Below are 17580 nucleotides of genomic sequence, written 5' to 3' on the forward strand. Positions count from 1 at the left end.
TAAGAGACAGACTCAGGGGTTGGCATTCCTCCCTCGCACACCTGGACGGGCAGGCACAGCCCGCGCAGCCGCCCCGGACCCTCCCTCTGCACAAGCTCCGGCCCACGGGGAAAGGGCTGAGCGGCCGCTGGAAGGTGCCGCCGGGCCGGGGGGCACGGAGGGGGCACGGAGGGGGCACGGGGCAGCATCACCTGCTTGGCTTCGCCTGCCGGCTCGGGACAGAGCCGAGGGTGGTCTCCAGCCCCCTCGTCGGGAGTTCCTCCTCCACATTTCCCACTGGCAAAGTCCGGAGTGCCCCAGTGTCATGCCCAGCGCCCAGGCAGCTCCGAGCTGAAATACCAGGTAAGTTCCTGCTGCGACAACAACCACCCCCGGCTGCCAAACCCGGTCTCGGTACCTTGCTCGCAAAGAGGACGGATCCGCATCCCACTTTATCCCCGGCACGAGCACGACAGGCCGCTCCTCATCAACAGATCCAGCTCAGGGGTCGATGCAGCCCTCGCAGCACCGTAAATGAGACCCATCGCCCCCCGCTCCTACCGCAGCCCACCATGGCCCAAGGAGCAGCGATCCCACCACCGCGTCCAGCCCTTCTGCTGGGCTGCATCCAAAACCCCTTCCCTCCTCTGAGGAAGAGCAAAGGAGGATGTGAAGTTCAGGTGAGGTTATTTTTTTTGTCCTGCAGCATCCTTTTGCTTTAGAGTCTGGGGTTTGTTACAGCTCAGAGCCAGTCACACCTCCCGTGGTGCAGAGCGCACACGTACCAGAGAGATGCGAAGGCAGCAGCTGTATTTTAGCTCCCTAATAAACGCTCACAAGGAAAACTGCATCCCCTCAGCTTCAACACAAACAATAGCAGCAGCCAGATGAAAAAGTTGCATATTTCCTGCCTGTCTTGAAGATTTAAAATACAAGCAGGGCACTTTCGGCCTCTTCATTATCAATATAACATCACAGAGGCTGCTGATCAACTGCCTAATGATGGTGACTGAGCATTGATTCAAATGAAAGCGAGGAGCAGGATTCCTTCCACTACAAGAAACAGAGAGCTGAAGCAAATATGTGTAAACTGATTAAGCCCCAGGAAAAAGGAGGATGTGCTGGTGCCATGAAAAGCTGCAGCAAATAGGAAACAGGCAGATTAAGTCTGGTATTTCCTAGTTTCCGAATGCTTGACTTGGCAACTCCAACATTACCCCGGCCCTTTTGGTGATGCTATTTCCTATATTTAAATAAAAATTCTGAAAATTAAGAGGTTTTATTGTTGGGGGTTTGTTTGTTTTTTTTTAAAATCACAACAGACATTCACTGCAACATGAGAGTTGGGAGGTGAGGCTCTGATGCTCAAGTGGCTGCTGGTGAAGAGCAGGTTGTTACCACTGAGGGGCTGAAGGCAGAGGGTCCTGCTCTGCCTTGGGGAGCCACACAGACAGCAGATGCTGTGGAACGTTGCAGACAGAGCAAAGACAGGCTTCGGTTCCTGAGGCCAGAGGGGAGTGTGTGCTGGTGCTTGCAGATGTGGCTGCTCACCTCCTGGTCCTGTCCACCCGCAGCACCCAGCTCCCATCAGCCCCAGTCCACCTCCCACTGCCATCCTCCTCTCTTACCATGGGGGTACACAATGCAGCCAGGTGCCGGAGTTAAAAGCAATTTAGTCTACAAGCAAGAAACATGTTACTAGAAAAAAATACTTTCATGATGGTTCCCCAATAGGAACCAGGGAGCCAACTGGAAAAACTTGGGATCAGCCAGCTTCCAGCATGGTATTTGGTGCCCTTGGTTTCTGGATGTCATCCTTTCTTCACCTGAGATGGAGGATGTTGATGTTGCTTCCTGTAAAGTGTCTCTGGTCTCACCTACAGACACTCTGGCAGCCCCAGGGCTGCCTGACCCTTCCCTTTATCCCAGCAACCCAGAGCAGCAAGGCTGGTCCAGCTCTGCTCAGCATCTCCAGCTGTCAGAAGGAGCCCAGTTACTCACTGTGGGTGCTGCCAGAACAACGCAGAATATTAATTTTGCACCTTTGAGACACATCCCCCCAGCCACCAACAAATCTCCAAGAACACAGAGCATGAATTTTCCCAGAGGCTTGTAACTGGGCTGCATTTAAGTAGACATCTTCAGGGCTGATAAAAGGCACTTTTCTAATATCAAGACAATGCCACTACCAAACTTTAAGTCAACGAAGCAGAGAGAAATTAGAAATTCTCACTAAATGATCATAAGAGTTTAACAGGTTTTCACTTCATCTTGTCTTAAAAAAAAACAAACTGTTTTATGGGTTGCCTTTCAGGCAATTTCTCCAAATACTTCCACCAGGGAAGAAGAATACCTGGTGAGCTCAAGTTTTTGCCTTGGTTCAATACCTTGCACTCACTGCCTGCTGGATCAGGCTTTTGCCGCACAGATTTGCTGTTTCAAACAACAGAGAACAGGTACTTCAGAGAGGAAGGATCGGCAGATTTTGCTGCAGATGGCTCTACCAAAGCCCACAGCCACATAAATGTATAAATCAGTGATGTTCTGCTGTGGCAATGTCGCTTAGAAATTTTTGCCCTAGGAGTGAAACAAGTAATTCATAGCTTTTTTTTTTTTTTTTTTTTTAATGCCACATACAGAACCTTTCTTCATTCTGTCCTGCCACCTCAATGTGCCCAGAGACAGCTCTGGGGCTTTTCCTAGGTCTCTGTTGCGTGGTTAGAGCTGAGATCCTGCTGCTGGAGCATATTCATTCCCTTTCTGAATTCTGTAACACACACTGCTAGAAGAAAAATAAATACTTGATCCCATAGCTGCACTGTACACTGTATTGACAATATCCTGCTATCTGGCATAAATTTAAGGAACGCTTAATAATATATTATTAATGTACATTAATGTCCACATAATTTATTGCACTAAATTATACTTAACATAATTACCCAGGTAATTAAAAGTGCAAGATTAAATCCCCCAATATTCTCTTCCTTAGTCTTTCCCCTAAGATAGCATTATCTGCACATGCACGTTGTTCTGCAATGGATGTTCCTTTTCATGAACATACAGCTAAAGGAAAATCTCTTTGCTGACTGTCACTGATGCCCATTTGCCTCCGGGACTGACCAGCAGCAAGAGGTAAGTGGGCCACCAAATACCAACACAAGCGGAAAACGTTAGTAAAGGATCCAGGATAAAACTTCAGCCTACGACAATCCTAACATCCACCCAGGGAAAACAGGGCCTTGCAGGGTTACATTAGCGTTTTACCCAGCTGTCAAAGGCTGAAAGCACACTGATGTTCTGTTTAAAAGATTTTAGCAAGATATCCCACCTTTCCTCCTGGTTTGTGTTGGCTGGCCCCATACAAACCATTCAGTAGTGTGGGTGAGTCGCACGAGGAGCCAGCCAACACAAACTGGGAGAGAAGGTGGACTGTCACCTTTTGTCATACTCTCCAAGCACTACAAGAGGCTAAACAAAGAAGAGAGGTTAAAAGTACCAATGACTTCACCTCTTACCACCACACCAAGAGGCAGGCTTGTTTTCTTCCTAATGCTGGTTCATACAAACGTGGTAGAGGACAGACAGACAGACGCCTTCTACGTGAAAAGGCAAAACCTTTTCTTGTGAAATCCTGGTGCTTTGCTGTTTACTGGCAATCAAATGCACAACTCAGCCCCAGCCAAAGACAAGTTTCAGATAAACAAAGGCTAAATATTGGAAGTCATCAGAGTCCATGGTTCTTGCTTAGAACAAAAGGAAGGAAGTTGAATATAAACAGAGGAACAGCAGCGCACGGCAAAGCTTGGAGATGGAAAACTGCTCTGTAACAGCGATGAGTGAATATGTTGGTGTAAATGTTCCCCAGAAGGAAGAGGAGACTTTGGTGGAACCTCATTGCCCCTTTGTGGGTCTTACACCTCAACAGCAATTTATTTATTTTAACATTAGGCAGTCTTGGAGAGCCCTGCTGAAAAGCACCTCTCTCTCTGGGGGTGACAGCTCTGGGCTTTCCCGGGTTCAGACCATCGAACAGGAGGGAGCAGCCCATACCCTTTGATAACTTTCTGGGCACATCGCAAAGACTCTCTGTCTGAGGGGCATTGCAGAAGCGACAACTCCTTCTCCCCTGCAATGACAAAGAGCTGGAAAGGAGCTCACACAGGCGTCAACTGGCCAGACTGGGCTGAAGCAATCACCTCCATGCTGCTAGAGCTGACTGGGTCGTCAGCAAAGCCTTGGCATGGAAGACTTTTTTTCAGGCTCAGTACATAACTCTCATAAAACAGACAGTACAGCAGCAATCCAGCTAAAACATAGCTTCAGGTGCTCACATTTTACAGTTTGAGGTGGGGCTGGCAAGGGCTGCCCCTCCCCACCTGCTCTTTCGGTTAGGCAGCACCCAGCAAGACATAAAATAAAAAGCAAGTCCTGAACACACAAAATCCCTTCCCACAACAGCATCAAAGAAGGGCAGATCTCTAAATCACAACAAGCAAATAGGAAAGAAAATCAACACCTCAGGGCATGGAGGTGGAAGAGACTTCAGAAGGGAGGGTGAGAGCAGAACCAGCTCTGCCAAGGATGACTTCATTACAGCAGCTCTCCTCCCTCCCCTGAGCAGCCCAGCGTGGCAGAGGCACTCAAATGTGGAGCTTCAGTTAAGACAAACCTACTCAGGCTAGGATACACTCATCTTAAAAAGGTGGTAAGCAGAGAGAAGCGCCATGGTTTTCAAGGAGCATGAGCCTGTAATTCTCAGACTAAGGATTAATGAAAATGGGACTGGTTTTACTCTCCTGGGTACAGTTAATCTCCCCTTGGGAAGAGAGTTAAAAATTATTATCTACAGCTTTTAGGAGTCAGAATCACAGCCTGAGCAATCACTACTGCAGCAGCAGCTTAAAGAACCGTTTAGCCATGTAAACTGTGAGTTTGCATTAGTGCAGCTTGACACAGCTTGCAGTTCTTAGGGGCTGCTTAAACACAGTTAAACACTCAGCAGGTCCCTCCAGCCCTCCTGCACGCAGCAGCCATCACAGAGCCCTGGTATGATCACAGCCACACAGATTTCTAACAAGCAAACTAGTCAAACCCCCAGTGCAAGGGCTCCAAGGCCGTGGTGTCATGGGCCATCCTTTTCCCTCAGGACATCACTCTTGCACACATGTAAGTCCCCCCACTTTCCCGTGGCGCACTGGCTGCCCACAGCTGAGTGCAAGCCACCAGCCAGTAGGATCACATTCTGAGGTAGGAAAGAGGCTTTTTCCTAGAACTGTAGTTTCCAACCTGCGTATCCATCTATTACTTCCGATAGCAACACACAAGATAAACAAGAGCAGCAAGCTATTGTACTGGCTGCAAGTTTGTTATACAATGGTTGGCATCTCCACTCCAGCATTTTAGAAAGGAGAGAGAAAAATAAATCAAACAAATCAAGCATGTTTAAAAGTTGCTTTCTCCACTGTGGAGAGCAAACACTCAAGTCATGAGAGATCAGGAGCTAGCTGCCAGAGCACAGCCCAGAAGCCCGTTACTGCAGGAGTTTGGCAACTGCTGCTCCAGGTGCCTCACGGCCATCCCTGCTCAGCACGCTCCCACAGAGCTAGTTTTAGGAAGTTTCCTCCTTATCCCTATATGCAGCAGACTCAAGCCCTGCTGATCAGCATCTTCCCATGGCTCCTGAGTTGCTGGGCATTGTTGCTCCCTGCCTGCCACAGCAAGGCAGGAGCTAAACAAACAGCATTTCTTCACTTGGGTTGTAAAATCTGCAAAGAAATCCAGAGGTTTGGAATGACTGCGGGTACTGCAGAGCAAAAAGGAAGAGGGTGCACAAAAAGGAAGGGGTGGGGTGCCAGGATGTGTGATATGAATAAGATACTTGCACTTAACAACGTTCAGTACCTTCTGTAGTTAAATAATTCATCCCCAAGAACTTCAGCCATCCCCCTGTGTCAGGTGCCAAGCAGCAGGCTGGAGCCCACCTTCATATTCACAGCTGCAGATGGCACTTTCTTACTTTATCTTTTATCAAGTCCTTTTTCTCTTCCTGCAAACCCGTTCCTCTAGTTCATCTTCAGTTGCATTCTGATAGCTGCTTTCAAAAAAATAAAGGCACACACACTTTCCTTTGCTACTCCTCTCCCCTGCTATGGTAGGGCATACAAAGATACAAGTGCTGACATGCTTAACTAGGTGGATAAATAATATTTCCTTGTAATCAAGCTCATTCATCTAGCACAGTTGCTCCTGGTTAGGCTCAAGAATTACTTTTACTGCATCAGTCAGGTGTAGTTGTTCACTTCCATGGAAGAGTTTTTCCCAATGACTAGAGAAACCAAGCAGAAGCAAGAGTCAGGAAGGAGCTTCACATCACACTAATGTGGAGTCTGAGAAAAACTGTATCTGAAAAACTGTTTTGTCAGTCAGGAGACAGAGTGACCATTTCTGATCCAACTTTACAAGGACTCGTAAGACATTAGGCAAAAGATGGTCAGTTCTTACAAAAGGCACAAAATCCTTTCCATTACAATTTATTAATCTGTAAATTTGGTTAAATTAGCATAGTCTCATCAGACTCCCCACTTTGTGCTTACCACCAGTTAAGTTATAGACGGGACAGAGGCAGGGGATGCACAAGACTGGCTGCTGCCTCTGGCACCAGGCTGCATTTCTGTGTGCTGGCACACATCCCACGGAGATATTTAATCTCACTCAGCTTCAGACTTGCTCACAGCACACATATTAAGGATACTCAGAGGAATGTTGTTCTAGAAGCCCAGACACACCTCCCACCCCTGTTCTCAGGAGTAGACAATTGCAGCAATCCATCTGGTGCCCAGTTTGTCATCATTTACAGTCTGAGAGAAACTGCAGCAGCTGGTGCCTACTTTGCTGCAGTTATACTGTTGTACCTTCATCCACATGTCAATCAGCAGGACTTGAAAATAGGTATTTATACCATACGAGTTTTAAAGAGGCTGGAATTGTACAAGACATTCTAGACAGGAGAGTCACCTTACAGAGCTGCAAAGCTACCCAATAGCTTGTATTTCTCACCACAGGTGCATCCTTGACCTTTAAAAGAAACCCCTGAGAACTCTATAAACTCTGATGCTCAAGGCAAGGAATAAACACCTTGAACAGTTGAGGTGAAATGTGTCATCCTCTGCAGAGTATGTAACAGTCCCCAGACAGAAGATAGCTAGCTCCCTTGGCTGAGGGGTGTTACCATCTTCCATAGGATAAGGATGGAGTTCAGGCTTGCAGAAATCCAGTTAGAAGCCCGATGGAGAGTAATTTAACAGAAAAGATGTTTCCATCTTGCTATTTTCATGCCTTTCAGTATTTCATTGCTTAAAAAAAAAAAAAAAAGCAATTCCACCATCTCCCCAATTTCCCATGCTACAATCTCGTCAGTCCCCTGGTTTCTCCCCACGAGCATTCCTGTATACACAGATAGTTTTTCTGAAAGCTAAAATGACTGCCAAAACAAGGTGTTTAATTAGTTTTAAAATTATTCAAAGGCATAAAACCAACCTCTTATTTCTTCCTTAGGTCTCCATAAATGCAAAGCCTGGATCAGGAGTGACATAAGGTATAAACCTGAAAAAGTAACACTGAATTCTCAGAAGTTCACACTTTTGTTGATCTAGCAACCTTCTCTCCTATCACTGTTTACACACTAGAAAAAAAAAACAGTGTTTTGTTACATTTCTATGGATAGAAATTTAAAACAGGAAACTGAAAAATTACTGAATCTGAAAAATCACAATCTAAGAATTAAAGATCATTTAAATAATCTGGAGCAACCACTGCAAAGAAGGAGAAAAAGTCCTGGTTTCTCTACACAAATGGTATAATTCAAATTATTTATCCCACCCACCTCAAAACAATGAGCAAACCACTTCATTTGCTGTTGAGCTCCTTTTAGGAGGCTGGCCTCTAAAAAAGGTTTTATGAAAGAGCCAGGCGATACCACTAGAAGGTAACTTTTGAAGAAGATGCAGAAACAGGTTTGAAAAAATTAGCGTTGAGAACAGCTGAGTTGCGAATATTTCAGAACAAATCTCCAATCAAAATTAGTTTAATGCCCTTTTTCTTTCCCCCCTGGAGCCTGAGATTTTTAAAAAAATCCATGAGAAAAACCTTCATGCCACCTCCACTCAAGGAACTATTGCATCCCTTGCCAAGAAGAGAAAAGCAGACACATCAATGACACCAGGGTTGTGGGTTTTTTTTAAAAGATTTTTCCATTTTTATAATAATATTTTTCTACACAGGTAAGAAGATTTATACAATAAAGTTTTCAACTGAAAATACTTTTTCACAACAGTGGAGCAAGCAGTAACTGCCATGTGTGCATTCCACAGTACATCACTATCTAGTACAAAGATGGACAATACCACAATTAAAACCAGACTCTCTCCTCTGCTTATCTGCTGTCCAATCTCATTCCGTGCCCACGGAGGAGTTTTCTGTACAGCTTTTTGCAAATGAGTTCACAAATCAAACCTCTACAGTTTATAGGTTCTGCATAGAATTCTCTTTCCCTGCAAGACGGTAACAAGACTATTTGAGAAGAGTTTCCTCAAGAGTTCAACTATTTAACACGTGATCACCACGATCTACACAGATATGCACAGGTACAGATGTCAGTACTGTAGAAGCGAGTCTACATTCATAGCATAGATCGCTTTGAGCCTCTGCTACACATATGAAGACAGACACTAACCAATTGTCTCTGCTTTAATTCCACTGGATCTGAGTTATGTATGTGACGGGGGGCAAATATCACAATCTGCTAGCAGCCTTTGAGCGTGACCTGGAATATACGGGATCATACTGATATTCCTTCACTAATTGCCTTTTTTTTCCCTAAGCCAGACTTACAAGCAGGGTAAGACCTTAACACAGTAATTTAATAAGCTAACTTTTACAAGCTGACTCCAGATATCGCCTTCCTCCAGCACAAGACACAGAAACTGGTTCTTCCTGCAGCAAGACAAGGCAGAGGCATTTTCTGCAGAGGTCCATTCCTGTCCACACAGCTGGCATGCCTGCTCCTGCCCCCACTCTTTCAAAAGGGATCTGTTTCAAAGAATCTTGTCATCTTTTACCAAAGGTGAAAGCTAGCCCTCTCTTCCAAGAACAATGGCTTCGATGACAATTAAGTCCACAAATCCAGGCCCAGCGCACCAGTCACTGCTTTGCCTTTTTCACAATGGTGCCAACAGCTGATATGACTGTAGTTTTGGATCCACTTGCACTGGTTGTCACTGTGACAACACCTGGCAGTGTTGCAGTGGTGGTGAGGATGGTGGGCTGAGCTATCGTTGTTACAGGGATGGCCGAGTCCCACTTGCTCTTCCTCTTCTGGGCATCTGTGAATTTGATGAGGTAAAGAAAACGAGGATTAGCATTACGTTAAAGGTCACCAATAATCCCTTTGTAACACCCTGTCTTGTCAACTCTTAATATAACACTGCTTGACTAGACAACTTTCCCCTCACATTAATTTCAGCATACACTGGCAGTAAATGTTGATGAGGAAAGACCTCAAAAGTAAAACTCTACACCTGAACTCCAGCCAAATGGGAGACAGGTTCACTCCCTGCCCCAAAGCATATTTAATTTTAACAGAGCACATGTAGCTCAGTTTCTCAGGTACACGCACAGGACAGTCTCGTGTTTTTTTCTCCCTTCCTCCCACTTTAAAAGGCAAGCCGTAGGCAGGAGAATGATTTTTAGTCTTTCCAAGTCTCTTGATGTGTATCAGTCCCAAGAACATTTTGCAATCATAAACATCAGCAGGTTTCTTGACCTGCTAATAAGCCTCTTCACTATCCAACCTGTCTCCTAAGCTTTCATTGCAGGACAGCCATGGGATACAGGAACTAGAGAAAAGCTATTCCAGTAGCTCCTGGAAGGAACATACACATTATAGACACAATCAACAAGGAGCCTCCAGGGTTTCCCAGAAGCACTAATCCCAGCATTACTGCAGCTTAATAGGTACAATCACAACTGTTCTTTACCTCCCACAGTGGTACTGGCTGTTGTGGTAGTTGTAGAAGCAGCACTTGTTGTTGTACCCTTTTTCGTGCCAGTCACAAATTCTATCTGGGAAAGGAATGACACGCAGGAGAAAGTGGAGAAGATATTGTTAATATACACAGTCTTTTTTCAACTCACATCACTACTTCTTTATGCTTTTAAGAACACCTTTAATGTCATGTGAGACACTGGCCTCCGAACTGAAGGAAGATAGATATAAACCTCAGGTCAAAGCACAGTGAAGTCATGATCATTAAGGATTCCTGCAACTCAGCTTCTACATCAGATAGAATAAAAATCTGTTTGTTAACTGGTATAAGCATGGGAATGTGATACCTCTCAGAAAGGATAGAGCCTGGTCATTAAAAAATTGTTTATACAGTTAGAAGTTCCTGTTTCTTTTTTCCTTTAAGAAACGTGCAAGACAAGTCCCTACCTGCACAATTTACTGCAACTGCATCATAGCAGGAAACCTAGCAACAAGAGCTACAACAGCATGCAGTCTCATATTTTCAAAACTGCAGATATGGGCAAGGACATAATCAGATACCTGAGTTACCGTGCAAAAAACAAAACAAGTAGCAAGACACAGCATGCACTGCAAGAAAAAAACCCAAAACCTCCACATACTGAATATGGAAGAAGTCTTCTGCAAGGTTAGATGGTAATCTCTAACATTAGACAATTTTCTAATGCCAGCCACTAGCTGAAAGGCAACACCACTGAAGGACAGCATTAAAATCTTCCAAAGCCTGTGTTCTTTTCGTGGGGCACATAAGAATATTTTACAAGCCCAATTAAAGTTAAAACAGGCTCAACATTTCTGGAAATTAGATGCACGAAGGCAATATCAAGGAGAACAGAAAGCAGATACTGTCTCACAATAAGATATGGTGAGGAATTTAAGCTCTAACTAGGCTATGCCACCAGGCAAAATGTCATAGATTAAGAAAAAAGCTGTTCTTCATTCATTATCTTGCCTGTGTCTGTCTTACTGAATACCATTTTAAGAGCTTTGGTTTAAAAATACTGACAAAACAGAAGGAAATCCAGTGGAATAAACAACCTAGAGAAATGGACTTATCAGAAGAGCAAACAACTTGATCTGTGCAGCTTGGAAAGAGACATGCAAGAAGAAAGGACAGACCCAGGAAAAAACAAACAGTATTAGCACAGAGCACAGTTCCTAAGATACAGCAAAGCAACAAAATTAAATTCAGCTGGGAAACAAACAGAACCCCTAACATCTCTGTCTTTTGGTTTTGAATAGTCACCTTTGTGCGTTCCTTCTTGGCCTTCTCCAATTTGTCCATTTCAATCTTCTGGGCTTTAGCTGAAAAAGATCACAAGTTACAACAAGCACTAGGAACAATAAAAATCCATAGTTCTCTCACACATTTCCCATCATAAACAACCAAAAACTTCAAACTGTGTATAGAAAGTTAAATTACCATGAAACTAACTACTGCTTTTTAAGCAAAGCATTATTGCACTAAATTAATGATTTAAGAAATGAAAACATTGACGAACCAATTTAAATGAAAAGACTTTCCAGACTGATGAAGCATCAATAACATTCAGGCACATCCAACCAGAATGAAGTAGTTAAAAGAGCAGCATGTGATGACTTCTCATTTATAAAAGAAGTGAAGACTTTAGAGCAGTTAATTAACTCCAAAACACAAAGAGCTAACTTAGGACAAAAAAAAAAAAAAAAAAAAAAAGACTTCCTGGAATTACCTAGTGCTTCATAATACGAATCCTCTGACCAGCCATGAGGATCAAACATATCCTGAAGAAAAAAAAAAGCCAGATTAGGGCTATTTCCACATATTCGCAGAACCCAGTTCAAAAATGTTTTATGTATTTCTGTTCACTGATGATATTTGTTACTCATTCCTTCTCGTATCCCAGTGACACAAAGATCACATCAGACTTTGTTATAGGACCACGTTCTGTTGTGAATGAAGAAACAGCTCTGAAGCCAAAAGGATGCTTGCATTTTTCTGTTGCTCAGCTTCTATCCTCTCTAGGAGTTTCATGTATATCTATCTACACACTTCAGCAGTTTTTGTTCAGAATCTAGCAAAGTTGGAGGCACTGAGGCTCAGTACCACATAAATACGTTTGCCTCAATGCAGAGGATGAGACTAAAGTTCCCTTAAAGGGCCTCTAAACCAACCAGCTCGAAGCCTGAGGTAAGACCTTACACAGCTATATTTCACCCACTCCCTTGCCAGCTAGAAGTACTGCACCTCACCTTTGGATAATTTGTACCGAGTTCATCAATGGAACAAAACTGGATCAGCTTTTCATAGATGCTGCAAAGGAAAGACAAGAGTTCAGAACAGAGTCAGTGAGCCAGAAGCAAGCAGAAGCGTTTCAGATTTGTCAATAGAAAGAGGCTGTCACCTCTTCACACTGCAAGAGTAAAACCAGGACCTGGGAAGCTATCCTTGCTATGATGGATGTGGCATGCCATTAACCACATTATTTTCTCCTTCCCCCAAATTAATCTGCCAGCTCACAGAACAGACACATCTTCTAAAAGACTTCACCCAAAGCCTGAACATTTAAAATCTAACCAACACACCAACTCTAGTTATTGCTTCACAGAAGACAAAGAAGAGTTCTACTGTTTCAGCTACAATCAAATTATGTTTGTCTTTCTCATTTTTGTAAGCAGTAGTACTTCTTGCTCAGGATCCTGTTCCTGCTACAGCTCCAAAGAGGAAAACTCTTGAAGTTTGCTCTGTGGTGCTTTGATCACACAGGAGAATATGGTGGCTCACCTGGGGTTGCGGAACTCCTTTTTCCTCTGAATGATGTAGTTCATATCCATGCCCTCTTTTATTTTCCTCTCATACAGCTTTTGAATTTTATCCTAAGGGAGAAAGTTTACAGGGTGGGCCAGTATGAAAAGGAGCAGCACACCAGCTATCAAAAGTGTACATGTGGAAACAAGCCAACCAAACCAGTGACCTCCTTGCATGGAGCAAGGATTCCACCTCTCCCCCACAGCCTGGCGGGCTGATTCATATAGACACTCCCTCCTTTAAGGTCAGAAAGTATCTTCATTTACTGCCTGGATATGTAAAGGAATTATCTTTACACTTTCTGAAGGCTTCAGTGATTAAAGATTTGCATTTGAGGCAGTAGTGCACACCCCTCCTTCCCAGCCTGTTGTTTTCTTTTACAGCTATACTGTAGAGAAGCAGAAGCCAGCTCTGAGGGGGACTGGTGACCTCCACAAAGGTTCTCCCACAACTTCCAGTGACCATCACATCCACCTTCAGACTCAGGCGCGCACCTGAAAAACAGCTGCAGGGCTACACTGCATGGAAGGCAAGGCTTATGGCTCTGCCTGGGAAACAGATGAGCAGAGCCAACTTCTGCTGGAGAACTAAAGCTAGGTATGGCTGGTGGCACCTACTGGCAGCCAAATGCTCTCAGGAAGAATGCACTTGTAAATCCCTGCTTGGGCACAAGTGGCCAGTTTGAAGGAATCAGCTTTTCTCTGCAGATCACTCACATAGTTACGAAGTCTATGGATATCTTACTGAAGCCACAAGCCCCTGCAAAAGACAACTGACTCAGATAGGAAATGTCAGGAAGTCTACTTTCCAAGAGGACTGAAAGATTTAAAAGTAAACATGATTTTTTTCCTCCTCAGCAAGGTAGTGAAATATCTTAAAAGTATTTTTATTCTGGTGATGCTGAAGGGATAGCAAAAGCAGAACCTTCAGATGGAACAAACTTTAGTGGTACTGCTAGGAGAATACTCTCAGTAATTTCCTTCATCTTTTTGACACAGATTTCTCATGTATAAGAGGCATATAAAAAAAGACCAGAGGCTAGGCCTTCAGTCTTTCAGGATGGGAGAGTTGAGTCAATCTTCCTTTGTTGCTTCTGGGTAAGTCACTTCATGTCTCCCTCCATATGGACAGTTAACTCGAATACAGAATTGATTGTTGTCTAAGGGTTTGCTTAGACTGGAATAAAAGAGGATTAGTAGGAGTGTATATGAAATTCATATTTCATCAACCTTAAAAAAGCTTTATAATAGAAATTTTCGTCAGATCCTCACAAAATTAGCCACAAGAAATGACACAATTCCCACATCCAGTGCACACATGGTGAGGTTTGAAAGAATAACTGCAAAGAGGTGAATTTGGGGAGTAGAAATGATTGAACAGGTGTTCCCCTTTGTCCCCTCCCCATGGAGGTAGCAATATTGTTCACAAAGTCCACAGATGGGGAACTATTCAGTCAGCTTTTTACTAAGAAATAGTCCTTTTGGCAGAGCTCAAGATACAGTTTATTAGAGGAAGAATCTGACAAAAGGAAAGAGCAAGTCAGTAAGTGAAAAGCCTAGAACATTTTGCATCTCTAAAGAACAATCCCATCACCTCGCTCAAAGTGCTCTAAGATGTGGTTTGACCTGCTAACAGAGGACAAGTTTGCCTTTGATTTAACATAGTAAACTGCTGTCAAAGGGGAAGAAAATCCGCTTTATTCTGTCTACTCTCTCAAGCTCTGTGCATTCCTCAGATCTAACGCACTCCAATGAACTGATGTCAGAACAGCAAAATCCTCCTACAGCACAAGAGTAGGAATGGGTGTGCCCAGGTACTGTGCAGAGAAGAAAGGTGATCTGGATGGTGAGTCATTCTGAATCACCACTGCAAGTTGGTAGCTCAGTTTATAGAGTATTCCAGAAGTGATTCTTTACTTGCATTTCTACTGGGCAGATGACTGCAGGTAAAAGTCAAATGGATGATAGGAAACAGCAGCTCCTGCTCTTTCATTTGCCTTCCATCAGGAGGAGGAGAACAGAACAGAAGGTTATTGCAAAGTTGGTTACTGCAATTATTTGGGTGTGCACCAGAGAAAACATGAATTTGTTTTCTTTTGCTGCCTCTAAGTTACCAGCCTTCCCTCTAAATGTTTATCATCTAGAGATATGTAGGTGGAAAAGGAATCCAGTCAATGCTGCCTCAACTATTCCAGTTAAGGGATTCTTGGGCCCTGCATAGAAAAACAATGATTTGTTCTTTCCTATGGAGCTGAATTTGCTGAGGTAAGAGGACAGCAGCCTTCACAGTAAACATTGCTTCTGTGACATTGATGAGATCAAGAGCCATTTCAAAGCATAAATGACCCACAGAGACTGGAAAACAGTTTTAAGCTACTTTGAGATTCCTAAACTAGAATTGCTGTAAAGTCTAAGGCATTAAGACAGTGCATTCATAAACACAGTGTGGTAAAAACCAAGATTTAATGCTGGATTTGACTTGTGCAAAAATCTTGAGCAGAGTTCCCAAATATCCCCCCTCTCTACTGCAATGGAAGCTTTTAAAAAAAGTAAAGTGGACTTATACCAACCTGCAAGTGGTTAGAACATCTGCCAGGAGGCTCAGGAGGGATTTTGATCTCATCTGGAGACATGTTCCGCACTCTTTCTGAAAAGGAAGCTGTAGAGAGCAAACTGGGCGTGAGTCCTGGCAATACTGAAGGGAATTTAAGCCATACAAGTCATTAAACTTGTTATAAGTCCTTGCTAGCACTACTGCATCATTGAGAACTGCTTGGTAAAGGTAACAGGGGAATGCTCTCAGCTGGTACCTGCAGTGTTTCCAAAGTGCTGAGCAAGAAGCAACTAACCTAAAGGCTAGATCATTAGAAGAGGGATGTGATGCTTGCTTTATTGGTATCTAGCTTATACTGTGGCTCTGCGTCACACCCATGCTTAAAGCTTTATTTTCAGGGGTCTCTTCACCCCCGAATGGAAGTGTGAAGAGCTAAGCTACTTCTTACAATTGTTGATATGATTCTCAAAGGCAAAGGATCTTCAGAGGAACAAAGGTTGATTCATGGAATGTATCTCTAAAACCCTGTACTATGCACCACATACCGAGCCCTCCACTACTTCAGGTCTTCCTGGAGGTTGTGCACTTTAAAGGCCTGCTCTGAACAGCTCAGATAACCTGGAGTCTCCAACAAAACTTGTGCCAGGATACTCTCAGAGAGAGAATCAGACTGTGTATGTGGAGGATTGTGGGATCAATCTGAAGCAGCATGGCTCATTGCCATTTGGGGGGAGGTAATCACTTTGGGTCCTATTTACTTCAGGACATACCTACACAAACCAAAATGGTTCAAGAAGGGAACAACCCTCCCCAAGGCTGTCAGGAGTTAACCACAAGAAATTACATTTTACCCCTAAGTTAACGTTTCCTTAACAGGTACTTTGATCTTTGCTTAGAGTCAGACTATTGCTAGAAAGAACAACTTGTTCTGCAGGACTAAGAACAGACCAGTACAGATTGCCAGATTTCTATAGCTGTTTCTGAAGGATACATTATTAGAGTACCTGATTGCCCCGTGAATGTTAGTTTACAGAGTTATCAGCAAAAGAAACTGCTGTGTTTCCCCCTACTACTTGCTACTTTCCCATTGTGATGGGAAACCCAGGCAGTTTTCTAGTCAAGTCTGGAAAATCATCTCTAGCAGAGATCTGTGCCACATTTAAGCAGTTGGGATTGTTTTCAGCCATAGTTTGTACAGGGAACACATCCCGGAATCGTAGCCTGTAGTGGATAAAAGAGACCTGACACCAGTACAGAAGTCATATCGACCAAGCCATTCACATTTGCAGATCCACAATTATACATTCCTCAGTAAAGGCTGCCTGAAATGCCGTTCCAGCATCCTCAAGTTCAGCTCCTTTGACTAAAGCCCAGGAGGGCCCAAAGGGCAGACACTGACAGTGTCGGATCCTGAGGTTACCGATAATCAACACTACATGTGTTCAAAGCTACTACAGTTTCTATTTCTTTTGTAAAAATGTAAAGTACTAAGGACAATATCCTTTGGAAAGGCAAAGCTGGCAGCCGACCACTCATTCCCTTTGATCAAGATGTTGCCGAGGGTTAAATTCTTCAGCAGCTGCTAGTAATGAACAAAAAGTGTCCTTTGGCATTTACTAAGAGGATGCCTCTATGGGAGAAGGAAAGCTTGCCAGAGCCCCTACAGAAAGGCAGGCAAACTGGAGCTCCCTGACAACAAGGCAGACATTTGTTATAGGTTGCAGCTGCTGGTGGGATGGGGAAGCCTCTAGTTTAATTAGTTTCAGGAACCCAGAAGACAGTAGCAAATAGACAGAAGTGTTCATAATAGATGGCACACTAGGCTTTCCAGAAAAGGTGAAAGCTGATTAACGGCTTAAGAGATTCACAGCAACAGCAGAAACATTAAAAAAGAAAAAAGGACACCAAAACCAGAATTCATAAGGCAAAGAAAGGACCAAATAAATCAATCAATCATTCAAGCCTAGCTCTAAGTTAGACATCCCATAGGCTTCTTATCTGCAGATGCCCAGGAGGGCAACAGAGAAACAAAACATTTATGAGAAGGGGAATTGTGGGCTCATACAAACTCAGGAACTATGGGCAAGAACTCTGCCTACCATCAAAGAAGTCAGTCATAAGAGTATGTTCAGCAATCAATTCAAGGCTCCTTTGAAACAGAAAAAACACTGGAAGA

The 17580-nt window shown here is 43.7% G+C and overlaps 2 protein-coding genes across 6 annotated transcripts in view; both read right to left on the minus strand.

Annotated features, from left to right (window-relative positions):
• Positions 1-1014, minus strand: part of ITGB4 (integrin subunit beta 4) — a 30259-nt gene extending 29245 nt beyond the window's left edge. For 3 of the 4 annotated variants that reach the window (XM_026860997.1, XM_026860995.1, XM_026860994.1), the window contains exon 1: positions 765-1013. The gene's annotated coding sequence lies outside the window, so the exon portion shown is untranslated. Of the gene's footprint in view, positions 1-764 lie in introns of all 4 variants that reach the window. The other variant, XM_026860992.1, reaches the window with a different exon arrangement.
• A 7207-nt stretch (positions 1015-8221) lies between these two features.
• The window catches only part of SAP30BP (SAP30 binding protein), a 31088-nt gene continuing 21729 nt past the window's right edge, over positions 8222-17580 (minus strand). For both annotated transcript variants that reach the window (XM_026861148.1, XM_026861147.1), the window contains 7 exons: positions 15421-15509; positions 12828-12919; positions 12296-12356; positions 11776-11827; positions 11310-11368; positions 10017-10101; positions 8222-9362 (listed from right to left, as the gene is read on the minus strand). In XM_026861148.1, the coding sequence (XP_026716949.1) occupies positions 9181-9362; positions 10017-10101; positions 11310-11368; positions 11776-11827; positions 12296-12356; positions 12828-12919; positions 15421-15509 (620 nt within the window). In that variant the 3' untranslated portion in view covers positions 8222-9180. The remainder of the gene's footprint in view (positions 9363-10016; positions 10102-11309; positions 11369-11775; positions 11828-12295; positions 12357-12827; positions 12920-15420; positions 15510-17580) is intronic.

Source organism: Athene cunicularia (genome assembly GCF_003259725.1).
Source record: "Athene cunicularia isolate RWA chromosome 18 unlocalized genomic scaffold, athCun1 chr18_part1, whole genome shotgun sequence".
NCBI classification, from domain to species: Eukaryota; Metazoa; Chordata; class Aves; order Strigiformes; family Strigidae; genus Athene; species Athene cunicularia.